The sequence below is a fragment of the Manihot esculenta genome, chromosome 1 (genome assembly GCF_001659605.2).
Source record: "Manihot esculenta cultivar AM560-2 chromosome 1, M.esculenta_v8, whole genome shotgun sequence".
Taxonomy (NCBI): Eukaryota; Viridiplantae; Streptophyta; class Magnoliopsida; order Malpighiales; family Euphorbiaceae; genus Manihot; species Manihot esculenta.
In genome coordinates, this window is record NC_035161.2 from 33,750,508 (window position 1) to 33,770,148 (window position 19,641).

The following is a 19,641-nucleotide window of genomic DNA, read 5'->3' on the forward strand; positions in this document are numbered from 1 at the left end:
TAAGCATGAACAAGCTTTGATAAATATTGGTTAGGTTTTCCACTCATGGATAGCATTTGATTCGTTGCTTTCTAAAAAAGTTCTATATGACCATTGAGAGATGTAAGAGGTGCAGATTTAAAGCGAGTATTTAAAAGAACAAGTAGTGTGCTTGGTGCTCCAAAATCCATATGCATATATTAATAAGATAAACACGAGGACTTGGACGTAGGTGACACTCTAAATGTGATTTTACGCATGGCAATTTTCAACGAAAATTGGGGTCCACCAGCCACTTTTAGTTTGGTAATTGCTAAAGACAGGTTGTAGTTTGATATGGGCTGTGATTGTATACGACTCCATCATTCAATAAGTAGCTACTAAAAAAGAGAGAGAGAATATATATATATTTTTTCTTTCAAAAGAAAAAGAACCCCGTGCTGATATGTGATATGACTGCAAAGCAAATGCCCAATTCTTTTTGTTTAAGATAGATTTTCTTTTTGTTTATCAAGATCAGTGTAGGAAGAAGACTAATTAATAATATTTATATGAATATATGATTCATAAAGCAAAGCAATGAAAATGATGTCGTTCCACATATTAAACGTGCCTTCTTTCAAGCTACAAATAAATGTACGCAGAACACATGGCAAAAGCAGGGGGGAAAAGAAGAACTTTAGAAGAACAACGATTGTTAACTAAAGGAAAAGAAACAAGAGATTGTTGTTGTCTTCTAAGGGGGGGAACTTCTCGGTGTTAATGTAAATTTAAAGTTGAGGCAATCGAAATAAAGACATTAAATAAACAATAAATATAGACCTAAAAAAGGCCATAAGTTATGAACTCAGCTAAAACTTTTCCACGGATATCAGAACATATCCTGTGAAGCTGACAACCCAAAAGACAAAAAAGACCAAATCCAAGTTATAGTAAACTTTAGTAGTCTCTGTAAAAACTAATACAATAATTACACATTAATTATGAAAAAAATTTCTAATTAACAAACAATAATTATATACAACAAACAGCAAAAATGAAAGAATGTAGTTTCAAATGTTACGGCTGAAGTTCTGCAATGATAGCCATCTGTAGTCATTTAGAATTCTTTGCCTTGATATCAGCAGCAGCAGCTTTAACAGCAGACTTAGCCAAGCTGCTGGGTTTTAATGCACTTTTTGGATTAAGTGCCTTTCGAAGCTTAAATACTGCCAATGCAGTCCCCATCGCATGTCCAGCAGCATCAAGACCCTCATTTGTAGCTTCAGCTGCTTGTTCACCATATCTGCGATGCAAAAGATCCAATTTTATAACTTCTCACTAGAATAGTAACAATATTGTTCTCCTTCCATCTCCACAAACACATCATATATCCATTGCTAAACAAAAAGCCAAAGAAAGGAGCACATGAAAGCAATGTTCAGAATACAGAGACAAATAGAAAAGTATGGTTTCAGACAAAAGTAACCAACTGGAAATATCTTCTAAACCACTGGGGAAAAGTTGAGTTGTTGGAACAACTATGTCACCACAATCCTTGTAGATATTTTGCAAGTTTCACAAATATAGAATTGCCGAACGCAAAATTTTAAGTTGTTAACCGCTAATCCTCGACTATAAGCTGCAGCAACACAAATGATTGAGTTCAAACCCAAAGATGAGAAGAGGGAAAATTCATAAAATTGTTTGAGCGGGAAAAGAATTTAGTCAATCAAGGTTAAGATGGGCATTATCTATTCCAATCCTGTGTATAATAATCTTGATGTCTCTAGTCAGTAGTCACCCAGCATAAAAACCTTCAAGCAGCGTAGTCCTGATGTTCTAGCCCAGCTTATTCTCTACAATGTCTCCAAAAATTGTTACTTGGATTCAAAAGCAGCAAGGTACAAAAATAAGATTGCATAGTCAGCTAGTCTGCTTATATTCAATGTTTTGAACTTAGATAAGAATAAGTCTTTGGCATGAAGTAAAATATGGAAAACGGTTTAACCTGCTAGTTTTCAAAGGTTAGCTTAAATTTGGGAAACATATGAACTTGATTTTTAATTTTCAATTTCAATTTGGAAAATATTTAAAACAAAATATCAAACTCCAGCCTGAAGAGGAAGCATTTTACGACGTATAATTGTTTCAGTTTGTTGGTAAAAGTAATTGGCATCATAACCATGTCATTATAAAGAGAACCATACCTGTGGTTAACAAGGTCAGTTGTCACAGTGGATGATGTTGACATGACATTCTTTCCAGCTACTTCAGCAGCATCACACATCTTGCCTATTTGCAAATAAATGATAAATATAACGAAGATTATCGGAAGTTTCCGTATAGTTAAATGAACAATTAATAAAAGTCCAATCTAGGAAGCTTGAACACAAACAATTATATATTTTTTTGGGTCAAAAAAAAAAAACAATTATATTTGATCTGAAGAAATTCAACACTGTAGGAAGAAATGCCCAAACAGACACACATGCTGCAAATACGGTATTCGAAAAGACAAAAGGAAAAAAGAAAAAGATGAGGTCAAGCAATATGCAGATGAAGGACAAGACAGAGGAAAACATAGGATCATGTTCTAACAATGACTAAAGAGTCCACATATATCACCTGACAGAGGAAAACATAGGATCATGTTCTAACAATGACTAAAGAGTCCACATATATCACCTGACACATGAACATATATACAACATTAAAATAATCCTACCATTATAAAGACATAGAGGTTCTCTCTCTAAGTTTATAGCGAGAGGAACGTTCTGCCTCCCTTCTCTTCTTTCTTCCGTAGGAGCTGAGTCTCCTTCATCCCGCCGAGAGCGTGCAGCTCGTGCGACTCCTCTTTGCCCCCTACCAAGGAGGGATTTTTACTAGTCCCTCACCGGGTATGAATCGTAAATAGTTTTTTGTTCTTTGTTTCTTCTGGAGGTCTCAGATCTAGGCTTGTATGTGAGGGTAATCTTGTGTGGTGGATCTAGTTGCTCTCCTATGTTTGCTTTGCCTTGGTCGAGTGCCTATTGTTTTTCCTTCTATTTCTTTCTTGGCTGTGTTGCATGCATATGAGAGGAGATGAAAAATCATTTAGGGTTCATATATTACTTCATATCTTACTCAAACCTTAGGAACATCCTTTGAACACAGTTTTGAGATGAGCTATCCAGATGTAGCAAAGGCAAAGGAAAGGGCCAATGAAATATGGACGAGCAAATATTTACAAAAGGCACCACATAGAGCCATATCCCACATAAATTATTTAACTATTAAACTATAAAGCCAAAAGATGTAATGCAGCTAAAAACAACAGAATGATAAATCGAATCCAATGCTAATTGTTATCGAATGTGCAATATTAAACGAAAAGTTTAAAACTGGCAACATACTAAATCCATCAAGGGAAGCAAGCACAATTTCTCCTGGCAGAAGGCCTAAGAATTTCTTGCCCGCTTTTGAATTTGCAACTTTACTAGTGAAAATTTCAGATACTTTCACAACTCCGGAAAGAACTCCATTGGCAACTTTCTCTGTCCTTTTTGTCATCCTCTTAACTCTGCAAGATAATTAAAGTAACATATCATTTTGCAATTGTTTCAATTGGTAACACCACAGTTAAAAAAGTCGCATCTACCACTTTCTAGTCTATAATGAAGGTAAAGACCACTGTCTATGGGCATCAAGGAAAATGGTTCCGATGCTTCAATAGATAGAACAGAACAAATATAGACAAAGCAAGCAAGTCGACAAGCACCAGCAAATAAACAGAGGATACAAAGTAAACTCTAAACTGCTACTATTTTTCACACCTTCTAATCCTCTTCATAGTGTCAGGACTAATCTCTGACTTCGACCTGGGACTCATCCTCCTTTTCATGATCTCATTCCCCCATTTCAGCCTATCGACAGTCACATCCCCACACCACAAAATGCCCTTAATTAGATGCCCGGAACCAGCAGCAATAACCTTAGCAGAAGTGCTACTATAATCCTCCACATTGGGCGCCAATGTGGTCCAATATGCGGCAGACTGCCCCTCCAACAACTCTTTCTTCTCCTCATAATGCAAATCCGCCGGTGAAGCCTCCTTCGGTGTCAATTCATCCAACAAAGCCTCTCCCTTACCTTTCGCCTTCTCCGAAACTTTCTGAACCGTAAAACAGCTATAAGCCTGTAAAATGACATCGAACTCCTTCAACAACGCCTCCTGCCCTTTTGATGCAATGGTCAAACCATAATTCAATATATCACCTGAATCACTAATTTTCTTGTTTCTACTCTTCTTGTCCTCCTCGTCACTGCTCGAATCGGAACCCTGATGCTCATTGGGTAACCGGAGGGAGAAAAAGTAATGCGAATCGTCTAGTTTTACTGCGGCCTCGTCCTTGGCTAACGGCCATTGGATCTCATCCGCGACGCGAGCGAGAACGGCAACGATATTACCACCCTGGCAGAGGCGGACAATGGTGAGATCTCCACAAGCGAGCTCGACGCTATAGTTTTTGTCAATGAGATTCAGAATGGCACCGGGGATTTTGATCAATACTTCCTCCGTGGCCACCGGCGGGGCAGAGGGGGCGCAGTGATTATATTCTTCGGGGTCAGGGAACAGGTTTTCGACGAGATCGCGCATGTCTATGGTAGGATAAAGGTTGGAAGAGGAGGATTCAGAATTAGGTTTTGAGTGTAGATGAGAAGGGGAATCAGGATTTGATAGGATCACTTCGGGATATAGGGGTTTTGGGGGATTAGAGTTTTGAGACGCCATTGTTTTTGTTTGAAGGGAAACAGGGAAAGGGATGGATTATCGCTTTTGCTTGAGAGCAGTTATGACCGTTGAGGGTTGAAACTCGACTGTATAAGCGGATGGGCGTGAAGTGAACGCGCAGGGAGGAGTTGCGTATCTCGCGTGCGAACACAGGACGTGGAAGTGCAATGCGAATTCGTTTTCTTGGGTAGTTACCTACTTACCTTGGCAACTTCCCGCCCTCATCCCGCCTTTGGGTATTGCTTCTCCGCTGGTTGAATTTTCACTTGAAAAATACATTTTATTTTTTTTTTATTCGTTTGGATTAAAATATATGACAATTTAAATGACATTTACAATTTTATTTTTTATATAATAAACTTTTATTGTTAATGACTATTCTAAAACCGAATATAATTAAGTACAAATAAAATAAAATAAATAAAATAAAATAAATAAAACAGTTATAAAAAAACTAAAATTCATAGATAAATTCATTTAAAATAAGCTTTGCATTAATTAAGAGTAAGGGTGGATGAGTGCATTATGATAAATTTGGGATGATTAATGCATATTAAATTTATTTTTTTATTATTACAAGTAAAAAAATTAAATATTTTTACTAAAATAATTTTATGTAAAATTGAGTTTATAATAATCTTTTACTTATATAAGTCCATTTTAATGGTAAGCATTCAATTCAAGCTAATTGCAATAAAAACCACTAATTTTATATTTGGATAACTATATATATTATTTTGCAAAATGATGTTGTTTTATGAAATTTATAGGTTTTTTTAGAAAAATTTGTAGTTATTTGATAATATTTTAATAAACAATTGAATTTGAGATACAGATTCAACCAATTATAATATTACACTCGCACAATAATTTCCAATTAATAAGACAGAGATTTCGGTTTTATTTAGATGAAAAAATTTTAAAAATTTCAATTAAATTCGTATATAATTATACATTATTTAAAAATTATTGTTTAATTAAAAAATTTATTTATTTTTATTTTAAATATAAAAATAGAAAAAAATAACTGAATTAGATTTTGCAAAATTCATAGATTCCGAAGCAAGAGATTCGGGCCAACAAAAAATTTGCAACGTTGAAGTCAACTATAAAATCTCTCTGAGACCCCACAAGAAAGTGTAAAATCTCATTTCCCCTCCGATATTTTATTCTTTTGTAAACCCTAGTTCTCAGACCGGACTGCGGTTTCAGTCGCAAGTTACTCGTCACCTCTCAATTTCTGCGTGCAGCTATTGTAGCTGCAAGTGAAGCGAAGTGAATAAGATGGTGAAGAAGGAGAAGAAAACGAACGTGTCCGGGAAGCCGAAGCATTCTCTGGACATAAACCGCAGTAATGGAACGAATAATGACTCGCGAAGCGCCGCCACCGTTCGCCGCCTCAAGATGTACAATACCAAACCCCAGCGTGACAGCAAGGGGAAAATTTTAAAGCACGAATTGCAATCCAAGGAGCTCCCTAACACGCGTATCCAACCCGATCGCCGATGGTTTGGTAAGCTTTATTGGATAGCAAACTTGTGATTTGGATGCATTTTAATTTTTTTGACTCCTTTTTACGTTACTTGCTTGTGTTGATTGGTCAATTGAATGGATAGATCTTTATATTGCTTCACTTTTGCAGCGATACTATAGTCCATTACTAAATAGTTTTATCTTTTAAAAACAGTCTGTTGGAGAAGTAATGTTTGGCTTTGTTGTAGGAAATACAAGAGTAGTGAATCAAAAGGAGCTTGAATTTTTCCGTGAAGAGCTCCAAAATCGAATGTCAAGCAGCTATAATGTCATCTTGAAGGAGAGAAAGCTGCCACTATCCCTTTTAAATGACCACCAGAAGGTATGGATACTTTTGCAAATTGGAACTAGCTTTGCTGTTGTTAAGTACCACAATTAGATTGATCACTTGGATCTAGGTGTGTGTCAAACTATAGCAATTGACCATTTTGATCAATTGTTTCAAAACTAAAATTATATATAATGCTTATTATCTAGTTTATGGCTAGCTTTTTGCCATTCATTAATGGACTGCGTTAAATTAGGAGGTCATTTCCTTCCATATTATGCACATTTTCAAATGTACTATCTATGAATTCAAGCCTGGTTTGACATGTCCCATTAAGGAATTGAGAGTTTTCTCTGTCCAGTTGTCTCATTTAAAACTTTTATGTGATATATCATCATGAAAATTGTATACTGAGTTGCATTTTTAACTTGTGTTTCTCGTTTCTTGCTTTTAATATGTGAAGCAAGCCAGAGTACATCTTCTTGACACAGAGCCTTTTGAGGATGCATTTGGACCTAAGAGGAAGAGGAGGCGCCCAAAGCTATTGGCAGCAGATTATGAGTCTTTAATCAAGAGAACTGATGGTTCTCAGGGTAAATGAATTGGTTAATTCTTCTTATTTGTGGGATGGAGAAAGTTAGCCTAGGGAGCAGGCCAGCAAATTGCCTGTTTATCCTGTTCATATTGTAATTTTTGGTTTGTTTTATATGCATAATGTTTTATTTGAATAGCTGAGATCACCAAAGAAAATAAAGGAATGGTGTACTGAATAATTTGCTTTGTAACTTTGCAGATGCTTTTGAGTTGAGCCATGGTACTAATACATCTGCAGAAGGAAGTGAAGAATACGGATTTAGAGAATTGGTTCGGCATACAATGTTTGAGAAGGGCCAAAGTAAGCGTATATGGGGTGAATTGTACAAAGTTATAGATTCATCAGATGTTGTTGTTCAGGTTATTCTACTTTCCTTCAACCAAATGAAAGAACATATAACTTTTGGTTTGTCATTCATGAAGAAAGCTAATAGATGGGGGGGGGGGGGAGGGAGGGAATCTGAGATTGACCTTTATTTTCTGTTTTTGCTAGTTAATGAATATATGATGTGAATTGCATGACACTAGGGTGGTGTGTATTATGTCCATTCCTTCTTTTATACTTCAGGCTTATGCAGATCGACTTTATGGATCTTTCTCTAGAAAGTTCAGATTCCAACTTTCACTTGCATATGCTTCGTGTTGACTGCCTAGTGTCTAGGGAATCTGAGATTGCGCTTTATTTTCTGTTTTTGCTAGTTAATGCATATATGATGTGAATTGCATGACACTAGGGTGGTGTGCATTATGTCAATTCCTGCTTTTATATTTCAGGCTTATGCAGATCGAATCTATGGATCTTTCTCTGGAAAGTTCAGATTCCAACTTTCACTTGCATATGCTTTGTGTTGACTGCCTAGTGTCTAGGGTCTAGGCTCCTCTCTTACTTGAGAGTCAAAGAAGATTCTCAAGCCTTTTTGTTTGTTTGTATGTTACAGGTTTTAGATGCAAGGGATCCCCAAGGCACCAGGTGCTATCATTTGGAGAAGCATTTGAAAGAGCATTGCAAGCATAAACACATGATTCTTCTGTTGAACAAGGTCTATATGCATATTCTGTGTTTCATCTTATGATGAGGAATTACTCTTCTTCCTTTTGCTTGTTCTCTCCGAAACTTTTTTAAAAATTGCTACTCTATCCAGTGTGATCTTGTTCCGGCTTGGGCTACAAAAGGGTGGTTGCGGATATTATCCAAGGAATATCCAACACTGGCATTCCATGCAAGCATCAATAAGTCTTTTGGCAAGGTACACATCAATGTGGAATTTAGATGCACCAAACTGTGGTTGCTGCAGCTTTTGCCTTTTAAAATTCAATGTTAAATACGATGGCGTGCTTTTTCCCTGTAAGCCAACAATCTGTAGCATGCCTATTGCAACTTTGAGAAGCAAGAGAAAAACAATTCTCATTTCTGTCGCATCAATCAGTAACAGACTTGTGTTATATACAGCAAGGAAAGAAACTAAGGCAGAAAAGACTAAGAAGTAATTAATCAGTTACAGCTCAGCAACTAAATTAGACGACTGATATTGATAATTTGATACTAACTATTACAAATGTAGATATCTAAAATAAATCTGTATTAAAGCTGAGTCATAGCTCTTCAACCTTGCAATGTTTGCTCCACTTGTTAATGCCTCTCCATCATTACATGTTAATGTTGAATTTAGACGCATTGGGCTCTCCTTTCTGATGTTTGTACGTCTTGTGATTCAATGATAACTGACATGGCATTTTTTTTACATATGATCCAACAATTAGCAGTTTTACCATTTTCTGATATCTAGATTAGGCATTTTGCTTGTAGGTATTATTGTTACATGATGTAGTTTCACCCCCTTTACGTAGACCTGCATTCTAATTTCAATTGCCAATTTACTCTTAGGTGAACTATTCAGCTAGCCTGCTGCATGTTTATAAGATCATAATAATGCTAGGAAATATATGAAGCAAATAGAAAAAGAAGAGTTTTTCTACATTCAGATTTATCAAATTGTGTACTATTATCTATAAGTGTCAGCCATTTTGTTTTAGCAGTTTGGATTCTCTATCCAAATTTGTCAAACTGATTCTTGTTAAATTCAGGGTTCTCTTCTATCTGTATTGAGACAATTTGCCCGCTTGAAAAATGACAAGCAAGCAATATCAGTGGGATTTGTTGGCTATCCTAATGTTGGGAAGTCATCTGTTATCAATACACTGCGCACTAAGAATGTAAATACTTCTTTTCACTTTTATTTTTCTTATTAGATATAGATGCAAGCCATTAGGTGATTCAATTTCATTGAGAAATTTATTTTCTTCTTTTTTTAGGTTTGCAAGGTTGCTCCTATCCCTGGGGAGACTAAGGTCTGGCAATATATAACATTGACAAAACGGATCTTCTTGATTGATTGCCCTGGAGTTGTTTACCAGAACAGTGACTCTGAAACTGATATTGTATTGAAGGGAGTGGTATGTCTTGTCTTTTTGCCTATGAAGCAATTATCTGGATGCATTCTGTGCTCGTTGAGCCAATGTTTTGATTCTGTCTTGTCTGGTTATTAATTCTTTTTGCAAGGTCTTACATTTTCTGTTTTTGTCTTCTAATTTCACATTTTGTCTTGTCTTATTATTAATTCATTTTGTGCTCGTTGAACCAATGTTTTGCTAAAAAGATATGCATATGCCTATTTTGAGACAGGAAATAGTTGTATTCTGTGAATTCTGAATTTCTCATTAGATGCTAGGTGGAGGCAAATTATCATTATGAAAAAAAGAACTTGGACCAACAAGAACTAAAATATAAAATTGAAAAATGAGCCAAGTGGATTCATTATATTCTACATAAGTGTGCTGATCTAATAACTATTTGTCTATTCTTATTTGTGCATGACTGGGGTCCTTTACAGGTAAGAGTCACAAACTTGCACGATGCTGCTGAACACATAGGAGAAGTCCTGAACCGTGTCAAGAAGGAGCACCTTGAAAGAGCATATAAAATAGAAGATTGGTAAGCTACCATTAGCATTAGTCATGATTGCTTTGTTCTGTGTAATCAAGTGCTTAAGGTCCTTTGAATCCAAATGCGTTTCCAGAGCATTATGGCCTTGTTTGTTTAAACATATTCCTCATCATAGTTTGATCTGCAGCCGTAAATAGTTGTGCCAATTTTCACTTCTTCAATATCGTTTTGAGATAATGCACCTTATTTTGTTTTAACTCCAATTGATTTTAAGAGAGACATAGATATATTTTCCCTGAACTGCTGTGCTGTATTTGTGATCTATCAGGTGAAATAATTTTTAGGCCTTGAAAAACTTAAGTTTTTCTTTTCGAGTCCCTTTCTGGATTTTGAAATCAATTTATTTCAATGAAATTAGATTAATGCTGTGAATAAACCATTATGACATTCTGTTATCAGGGATGATGAGAATGATTTTCTGATTCAGCTCTGCAAATTAACGGGCAAACTTTTAAAGGTATATTTCATTTTTTTTAATGCTTAACTTCTAGTTTCTTAGTTGCAAAATCAAGCATCTTAGAAAATATCACACAAATGCATGTTAATGAGTATGTTGATTTCAGGGTGGTGAACCTGACCTGAAGACTGCAGCAAAGATGGTCCTTCATGATTGGCAGAGAGGTAGGATACCTTTCTTTGTTCCCCCTCCACGGCAAGAAGAGAACTCCATAGACGAATCCAATACATATGGTATAAATGAGGAGACTATGGAAAATAGTAATCAAGCTTCTGCAGCTTTCAGAGCCATTGCTAATGTCATTTCATCTCAGCAACAAAAAAGCGTCCCTGTCCAAAGGGATCTTTTTAGCGAGAATGAATTGATAGCTGATCAGCTTCCGACCGCTGAGAATGAGTTGCCTGTGCAAGCACCAGGCATGGAGGATGAGATAGCTAACAAGCTTCCAGCTAGAGAAGAAAAAATAGACGAGAATGTTGGAGCAGCTGAATCATAGCTGGCATCTTTCCTTTTGTTTTTTTTGGGTTTTTCCTTAATGGAGAGGGGATCTCTTCAATTTTCCCCCCTTCATAATTTTGTCTTGGTAGGTTACGTAAAGTCTGTTGATAGCTTAAGATGGAAAATAGATGAGAATTCGTACGCTTTTTTTTTTCTTTCTTTTTCTGTTCTTTCTTGTGGTTAACTGGTTATCTTTCCAGAAAGGAGAAGTTTAATTATTTTTTTGTGATAATTTTGAGATATTTGGTGGGAAACTCGATGCTTATTTGGTTCTATTGTTAGTAATGCGTCATGGCTATCGGAAGGTTGTGCGCCATGGTAAATTTTATCCATCGTATCTGAACTCAATAGTGTGATAATAGTATTATCTCTTAGCTTTAAATTGTAACATAAAATTTTTTAAATTTCATTCTGATTTTTATTTGATGCGACTATTCTAATTTTTTTATTTTTATTTGATGCAATATATTTGATGAGTGAATAAAAATAGATAAATTTTATTTATTGTTCTTGAACTTATAAATCACTAACTTAGACTTTACTTAGACTTAACTTTTGAATGTGTATCTATTTTATTGTAATTTATATATATATATATATATATATAATTATTTTTTATAATTTTCAGGAATTAAGATTAAAGGGCACAATTCTGTAGGAAATAAGGGAACTCCAAGATGGCAAGATCTCTTGCAAATATAATAAATGGGAAAGGTTCAAACAAAGGCAAAAAACTGGAAGCTTAATATGGATTTTTTTTATTTTTATTTTTTCTTAATTTTATGCGATACACATTGGATATGACTCTTTGTTTTTATCTCGGAGTAAATGACTGTGTGATGGATTTTCAGTGTTTTAGTATACAACACATAATAAATGTGATGATTTTTTTTTTTTTTTGAGGGACTGCAAGTTTTGATATAGAAAATAGGTGCTATTAGAGAATTTGTTTTGTACTTCAATAATTGAATTAAGTAGGTCTCATTTTGATTTGATGTTGAAGTAAAATTATAATGTAATTAAATATATATTTATGCAATATATATTTTTACTATTAATACTTCATGTACATTTTCACTTTATTTTATCATCTATTGGTTTTATATTCAATTAATATGAGCTCTAATAACAGAAAATAATATAATAATTCAAATAATTTATTTTATAGATTCAAAAATAATTTTTAAATATTTAAAAACAATAATATTATATCACTATTAAATATAAATTTAGGAATGATGGGTGAAATTTATTCTCTATTTAGTATATATAAATATTTTTTAGAAAAAAAAACAGTGTTCGAGTATTTGTAAAAATATCATATAAAGTAAATGAGAAAAAAATAATTAATAAAAAAAATTAAAGCTAATTTTTCTCGTAGGTATAAATAAATAATTTATTGATACATTTAAAAAAATTACAATTCGTCGTGCGTTATTGTTAATAATCTATATTTAAAAATTAGATAAGCGGCAATTAGTGTTAGTCCAAGTGTGAGGAATATTAATTTTACCTATTGTTTTGCTCAAGAGTTGATTTACTGTTTGTGTGGCGATTATTTTTTTTTTTACTGAGGTTGTATGGTGATTTTTAAGTTGAATAATAGCTTCGCTTTGATTACTATCATTTCTTATACCGAGAGCAACAAAAATTTGAGAAAATATGTTTTGTTGAAACGAAATCGAAGAAATGAAAATAAAAAGCAGTAGAAATTCTTTCATAATCGAAAATGGGGCCTATCCTTAGACTCGTAAAATTGAGAGGGAGTTGCTCATTTTTCGAACTCATCTTCATTCATCTACAGTCTCCCTGTTTATGCATTCTGCCCCCATGCAAATATATAAGCTATGGTCTTTAAGCCGGCGAAATGCTTGTGATCTTTTGTTGGAAAAGGAAAAAGAAAAAAAAAAAAAAAAAAAAAAGAGAAATTTTCTTACTCATAGACGTTGAAAGACAGAATATTTAAAAAGAAATCAGTCACCATGACCAGCATGAATGGGACTTGCTAGTCGTGATTATAAAGTAAACTATGAAAACCCGATTGGCACACCTCATTAGGCGCATAGAATGTGCTTTATTTTTTTTTATATAAAAATTACAATTAAATAGATAAGCTTTAGAATTTTTATATTTTATATTTTATATTTTTTTTAATGTAAAATGAGTTGATTATGGTCCGTTAATCTGGTGGCCTACCTCTTGGTCTTTTGATAAAAGACAGAATGCATGTCAACTCAAATAATGCATTTTATGGTCCGCCAAAATGCATTTTTTTAAATATAAAGGACAGAAAAAAAAAAAAAGTGCTTATCTGAAAATAATATTTGCAAAAGCAAAAGCAAATACCGGAAGCCCATGTCAACTCAAATAATGGAGATCAGAGTTGAGCCTTTTCCTCTTCTTCGACCTTTAGGGGAAACCCATTCTGCACCCAAGCAATATAACCTCCTCCCATGTTGCTGGCATCCTTGAAACCCTATCATCCCAATCTCAACAAATTTAGTTTCTCATCATCTTTACTCTTTTTATATCCAATCACAATAACAAATAAAGGATTACTCCAAATCCATTTCGAGGTCAATTAGGAGCCAAAGGCTTTGGATTTTGGACTACTATCAAAGGCCTCCCACATTTAAACAAAATTTGGCATAACATATTTAGCCAAATTGCAGTTTTTATGAACTTACAGCATTGAGAAGATCAGCCGTTGCAGACAGGGATCTGACTCCACTTTGACAGCCCTGTGCAGGTAAGTAATTAAGGATAAATTATTTTTACCCGTCTAGTTTTCCATCAATTATTTCTGAAATGATTAAAATATTTTTAAATATTTAATATTATTTAATTATTAAATCATGTCCAAAATAAATAGTTTAATCTTTATATTTTAATTTTATCAAAGTAAAAAAAATTATTTTTGACGGAGAAAAATACAATTTGATATATGCAGTTATCTAATGTAAAATTAGCTTTTCCAATAATTGATATACAATTTAATTAAAATAGAAAAGTAGTGATAAGATGAACTTGAACTTGGATGAATACCACAACAAGATGATCTTCCTCCTTGCAAACTGCTGAAACCTCATTCAAGAATTTTGGATTTTTCACCCTACCTGAAACCCAAGAAGGGAAAAAAAAAAAAAAAAAAAAAAAAACTATAATATCATCTAAATTGCTGTTTACCTGTTCATCTCTCACATGTTTGGTTTAAATAAATAAAAGGGCTATTTTACACCTTCCGGAGTGTTGAACATGTAAGGAATGTTGAGTATCTTCTCTGTCTGCACATGTCCTTTCTTGAACTCTTCCACTGTCCTATGGGTTTTAAGGACATTAAAATTAATATTAAAAAAAGGGTTAATTTCTAAGAAACGAAATTGAAAAATCCAAAATCAAAAACTATATAATAAGAAAGGGAAAGAAGACTATGCACCTAACATCTAGATAAACGTAGCCAGACTCCAGAAAACCCTTGGCTGCCTTAACATCAACAGTGATGGCTTCAGCTTCTAAGCTATAATGTATAAAAAGGAGAATAAACAGCCCACGAGAAAAAAAGGGGATCCCATATCAGCTAATCCGACAAAGAAACTTGTGTTTAAATGTCTTGTAAGATTATAAGAAAATAACCATTAACCTTTTATACAGAGAGCCCATGAAGATGAATTGGCGTTCTATACCAAGAGGACTTGAAACTTTTTACCTCGAGATATGGTGGCTCCTTGCTGGGTTTGCCTGAGAAAACCAGCTGCTGATATAGAAGTGGGGACTCAGTAACGGCAGTTTGCTGCTTAGCACGTATTTCGGTTTATGTAGGAAGAAAGCAGAATAACACTTCATTGTTATAACTCGGGCTGAGCATAAATGGTTAAAACCCAAAAATGAATCCAACCGATCTGATTTTCTCCTTATGGAAAAGAGATAAATAACTAAAAAAGAGGAAGGAGAAGTTATTAGTGAGAAACGTTGATAAAGACATTGATAAACGTAACAATTCCAAAGATATGGGCAAGATACATGACACCTAATTTGTGAAAACGACATGGATGAATCATGAATGGAGTGCCCACTGACGTTCATTCACTGTCCTTCACAAGAGCACTCAAAAACTTAACAAATATCTTACAGTAACGTTGGATTGTTTCATGTGGGTAGGTTTTGTCTTTGTCGACATCATTCAAATACAAATTATTAAAAAAAAATGATTCGGAAATGATTCCATGCGCATATCCCCAGGTGGGAATGCTTCCAAATTTTCAATTAACCATCTCTAACTTAAACTTGGAACACGACTGTTAGATATAGTCTACAAAATCAAGCGGTTTGAACTACTTGCCCAACAGCAAAATATTTCAAGTTGAAGGCTTAAGGCTTTAACCAGTAGATTAGGAATGAATGAGGCAGAAATTAAACCATAGCATAAGCTATACAAGAAAAAAAAAAAAAAGAATTTGCATAATACAAACTATGAGTTATATACAACTGAAACTGTTAACACCCAGCTACGAACCAAGCCACCACGGAGGAAGACTCGTAGCTAAGCTCTATCTACTACTTTTATTCCCAATATAGGACACAAAAATAAAAACACGTGGCATTAGCCTGAGCACCGAAGAATCTTTCGGAATTGCTCCACGGTAAAGATTATTGTGGTTGTCAAAATATGTTGGGGCGGCAGCAGCAGCAGCAGCATATCATATGTCCAGTTAAAACTTCGTAGAGACAGTAGACCGACAAATATAATATACAGACGCAGTTCAGAAAGACGTCACAGGTAAGCAGAAGATCTGTGACAGAAGCAAGGAAAATGGATCAGCCATGAATTTGTAACATAAGAAGACTAATTAATTATAAAAATGAATCAATTTAAAGTATGCCTGGGGATCAATGATTGAGAATTTTCAATGTAACCGCTTATCTGGCTGAATAAGCTTCCAATCTCACTTTATTTTTCTCTCTCGAAAAGAATGTCAAGTTATTTTTACCCATCTATTCCATCAACAATGAAGTGCTATGCTTCTATCTTTAGTCAGAAATGAACACATTCGTCTCTTAAGGCATGTTGATCTGTATACCTGATTAAAAAGCTAGTGAAAGCACCCATTGCATTTACTGATTGAGAAGCTAGATTCCCCTCTTTATCTGCATCAAGCATATAGCAAGCATTAATTAAGAATAAACCTTAGTTTGCTTAAAGGCAAATCAAATTTGTCAGGAATCATTTTCAAGAAACATAGGCAGATTTTTATTGAGTTTCTAAAATGGTGGTGGAAAAATTACACAATTCATTTTCCATATGTCAGTTCCAAAAACATTTGACACAGCAACATTTGTGGTTCTCTTAATATTCTTATTCTTGCTCCTCTATGTCACCAGAAAGAAATGTTAAATGTTGATGTGTCTCATTTTACCCCATCTCTTGGATGTTCAAATAAAATTTTCCCTTTACTCATATGCTATTGACTTGGTGCCAATATACTGACATAAGGACCTCATGAGTCATGACAGGCAGCTACAACTTGGAAATGCAATAATGTATCTACAACTTGGAAATGCAATAATGTATTTACTCTTGTAACTTGGAGTTAAATCCATAATACAATATGAATTATTCTCAAATATAGTCTTCCCATTCTTCACATCAAGGATTGGGCAAGAATATCACTACAACTGAACTCTAATGCCTCCCTATGGACCAGAACTAACCCCCAAGTCAACTCCAGGAGACGGTGTTGTTAGAGGCGAAAAGTTAGAGGCAAAAAAAGGCGCGAGGCAAGGCGAGGTGCCATTCGCTGCCTTGGACCACTAATTTGCTAGAGGCAATGCTTAAACAGCCAAAATAAATAAATAAAGAAAACCTAGATTCTCTCCATCTCTTTCAAACAACATATAACACTTCCCAGTAGCCAAAAAGTAAATTTCTTCCTCTTTCTTGCTCCTAATGACAGCAACCAGGTATGTCTCTCTCCTCTTCTCCTTATTTCGCTTCCTCTCTTATCTCCCTGTAAGACCTAGTACAGCAGCATTATTTTTTTTTCTTTTTAATTTTTGCTCTCCTCTTCTCCCTCTTTGTCTCCTTATAATCTTTTTCCTTTTTCTCTCTCTTCCTCTCTTCTCGTGCTTCTGGACCTGGCACACAGAAGATCCTCTTTTTTCTTTATTCTTTTTTTTTTTTTTAATTTTACTATCTTCTTCTATTCTCTCATCCACCTCTTCTCTACTCTTCTTTTCTTCTTCCCTTCCCTTCTTCTCTTCCAAAAATGTCACTATAGCAGAAATGTTTTGTTTCTTTATATCCGCAACATTTTTTTATTGCTTTATAGCTTATTGCAATTATAGATGGATGTTACTTTGTTTAATTTCTTTCTTTTTAATTTTTAATATTTTTTTCTTTCCAATATCTTTTTTTTTTTTTTTTGTAACTTACTAAGCTAGTTAAATTGTGATATTTTTAAGTTAAAACTGTGTATATGTGTGCGAGTGTGTATACATATATAAATTTTGGCTATGAAGCCTTGTTCAAAAAGACCCTTGCCCGCCTCTCACCTCTTGCCTAAGGCCACAAAGCACCTTATCACCTTAGCGTCACCTCTTGTCTTAATAACATTGCCAGGAGGATGCTGGAGGAGTTTATCACGCTAATTACATCAACTTAAAACATAGTTTCTACTCTCTAATACTTCAACAAGATAATGCAAGTCCTCACTTAACCACCAAAGAGCTACTTTACTATTGGTTTTGCAATTCGGTAGATGAGTTATGAAAAAGGATCATGACTGTAAAATAAGATTGACGACTGCACTCATAAAACCGATGCACAGAACAAGTGCCACTTTAACAGATTAACCCTGCTGAAAGAACCATTCCCCCACCCCCCCACCCCACCCCTTTTCAGAAAAGTAAATAGACAAATTCCATCACCATGCTAGAATCTAAAAGTGATCATTGTGCACTTGCCTGAGAATATATAAATCTGGTTTTCATATCAAACTTGCACACTGGGCAAGATGTCCCCCATTTAGTCAGCCATGAGTCCACACAGCTTGAATGAAATTCTGCATGTAAATTTAATTTGTCATCAGCAATTAAATTGCCTTTTTGAATGAATTGTGCAGTCTTTGTGTATATACAAAAGTGACCCACAACTTAAGACAATAACGTTTGATTAAGTGTTGTTATGGAAAAAATAAATGAAGCCTTACCATGTTGGCAAGGGAGAATTTTAAGAATTTCCCCATCTTTGTAATTCTCAAGGCAAATGGCACAAGTTTCTCCACTGTGATTACAATTCAAATGAGTGGAGTTGAATGTGAAGCGGGGAAGGCCTTCCAGCATCCTCACATCCACACTTTTGAAGTGAAAATTCATTTGCTGCCAATGTAGCCAGTGTCTGGGCAAGACAAAGGCTATCATGAGGAAAGCTAAAATAACAAGAAGAGAAAGAAAAGATATTGCTAAAACAGTCCATGCTGTATCACTATGAGACAGATAAATGCAACATTCAGCTTCTTCTCCTCGAGCATGCTCCTTTAAAATTTCACCAGCTGCCTTAGAAACAAAAACAGCATGCACTTTGATGCCCTCAGGGTTCATCATCACTGCATGCAAGGGATTGCATATTCCATAATAAGCAAAGAAGCCAAAACTTTTTTTTTTTCAGAAAAGCATAAAAAATAAACTAATAACAGCCAATAATTACTAAGTTCCTAAAAACCTCCATATGTTATTGCAGCTAATGCTTCAATGACCAAAATTGACAACATACCTCAATTATGTTAGTAAATTAACACGCGCAAAGACATTGTGTGCGTGTGTGTGTGTTCAGGGAAATATCTTCAATGGATACAAATGCAACCCAGGCATTATTGCTAAATGGGAAATTAAAAATAAATGAATAAATAAATGGTAAGTCGCTATGGAAACTCACTGTAAACCAAATTCCTCTTATCTCTATCGTCATAGACAATGGCAGCATCAAATCCCCCATTTTGAGCATTTAGAATTTTATTCTCAAGAGGGCATTCACCTCTGACAATCAAGGCAATTTTCACTTGCTCAGTTTCGTTGGACCCAAAAAAATTATGCAGAGAAGAACAAGCGTCCAAGGGATTCGCCACATGCAAAGCTCCACACACGCCAGACCTATTAACTCCAGCAGCTGAACAAAGAAGCTATTATTAAGAAACTAAAATAAACATCGCATTAAAAACACAGAAGAAAGCGATGACTTTAGTTCCAAGTTTCAATATTCCCGTGTTTCCCAACGTTTTCTAAGCAGCCAAACAGCGGAAGAGATTAAAGAAAGTTACCAAATTTGGCGGGAAGGTCTGGGAAGGAAAAGAAGAAGGATTTTAGAACAACTGTAGCAGAAGTGAATTGAGCAACGTAATAAAGAAATAGCGATACGCATGGGAATATGGATTCTCTCATCCTCTCTTATCGATTCTTTCTCTAAAGTCGGAAATAATTTCACGCCCCTGCTGATTCAAATTAGAACATCGGATTTCAGACGAGTAGTTAGGTGGGAGCTCGAGGCGACAGGCGATGCT

The 19,641-nt window shown here is 34.9% G+C and overlaps 3 protein-coding genes across 7 annotated transcripts; 1 reads left to right on the forward strand and 2 right to left on the reverse strand.

Moving 5' to 3' along the window:
- Positions 1–770: 770 nt before the first annotated feature.
- Positions 771–4,983, reverse strand: LOC110601996 (protein EARLY-RESPONSIVE TO DEHYDRATION 7, chloroplastic). Of its 4 annotated transcripts, none has more exons than XR_006351587.1 (5): positions 3,777–4,980; positions 3,357–3,523; positions 2,169–2,253; positions 1,452–1,817; positions 1,125–1,264 (listed from the first exon to the last, which is right to left on the reverse strand). XR_006351587.1 is itself a non-coding variant. In XM_021739427.2 (4 exons), exons 1-4 carry the CDS (start codon positions 4,733–4,735, stop codon positions 1,075–1,077), a joined length of 1,401 nt encoding a protein of 466 aa, XP_021595119.1. In that variant the 5' UTR covers positions 4,736–4,978; the 3' UTR covers positions 771–1,074. The 4 variants fall into 4 exon arrangements, 1 of the variants encoding a protein (XP_021595119.1); XR_002485922.2 differs by lacking the exon at positions 1,452–1,817 and adding an exon at positions 2,687–3,020 and having other exon boundaries at positions 1,219–1,264; positions 3,777–4,983; XM_021739427.2 differs by lacking the exon at positions 1,452–1,817 and having other exon boundaries at positions 771–1,264; positions 3,777–4,978.
- Positions 4,984–5,867: 884 nt separating this feature from the next.
- LOC110601987 (nuclear/nucleolar GTPase 2) lies at positions 5,868–11,421 on the forward strand. 2 transcript variants are annotated; one of them, XM_021739421.2, is made up of 11 exons: positions 5,869–6,248; positions 6,457–6,590; positions 7,000–7,129; positions 7,330–7,490; positions 8,069–8,170; positions 8,273–8,377; positions 9,216–9,344; positions 9,444–9,584; positions 10,022–10,122; positions 10,534–10,591; positions 10,698–11,421. In XM_021739421.2, the coding sequence occupies exons 1-11, from the start codon at positions 6,020–6,022 to the stop codon at positions 11,085–11,087; spliced, it is 1,680 nt and encodes a 559-aa protein (XP_021595113.1). In that variant the 5' UTR covers positions 5,869–6,019; the 3' UTR covers positions 11,088–11,421. The 2 variants fall into 2 exon arrangements, with proteins under 2 accessions (XP_043814614.1, XP_021595113.1); XM_043958679.1 differs by lacking the exon at positions 9,216–9,344 and having other exon boundaries at positions 5,868–6,248.
- A 1,897-nt stretch (positions 11,422–13,318) lies between these two features.
- Positions 13,319–19,634, reverse strand: LOC110610139. Its single transcript, XM_043960011.1, has 13 exons — positions 19,402–19,634; positions 19,020–19,250; positions 18,295–18,690; positions 18,050–18,147; positions 16,375–16,456; positions 16,168–16,234; positions 15,429–15,516; positions 14,796–15,172; positions 14,526–14,606; positions 14,328–14,407; positions 14,135–14,205; positions 13,777–13,830; positions 13,319–13,565 (listed from the first exon to the last, which is right to left on the reverse strand). The coding sequence occupies exons 1-13, from the start codon at positions 19,520–19,522 to the stop codon at positions 13,467–13,469; spliced, it is 1,845 nt and encodes a 614-aa protein (XP_043815946.1). The 5' UTR covers positions 19,523–19,634; the 3' UTR covers positions 13,319–13,466.
- Positions 19,635–19,641: the final 7 nt, after the last annotated feature.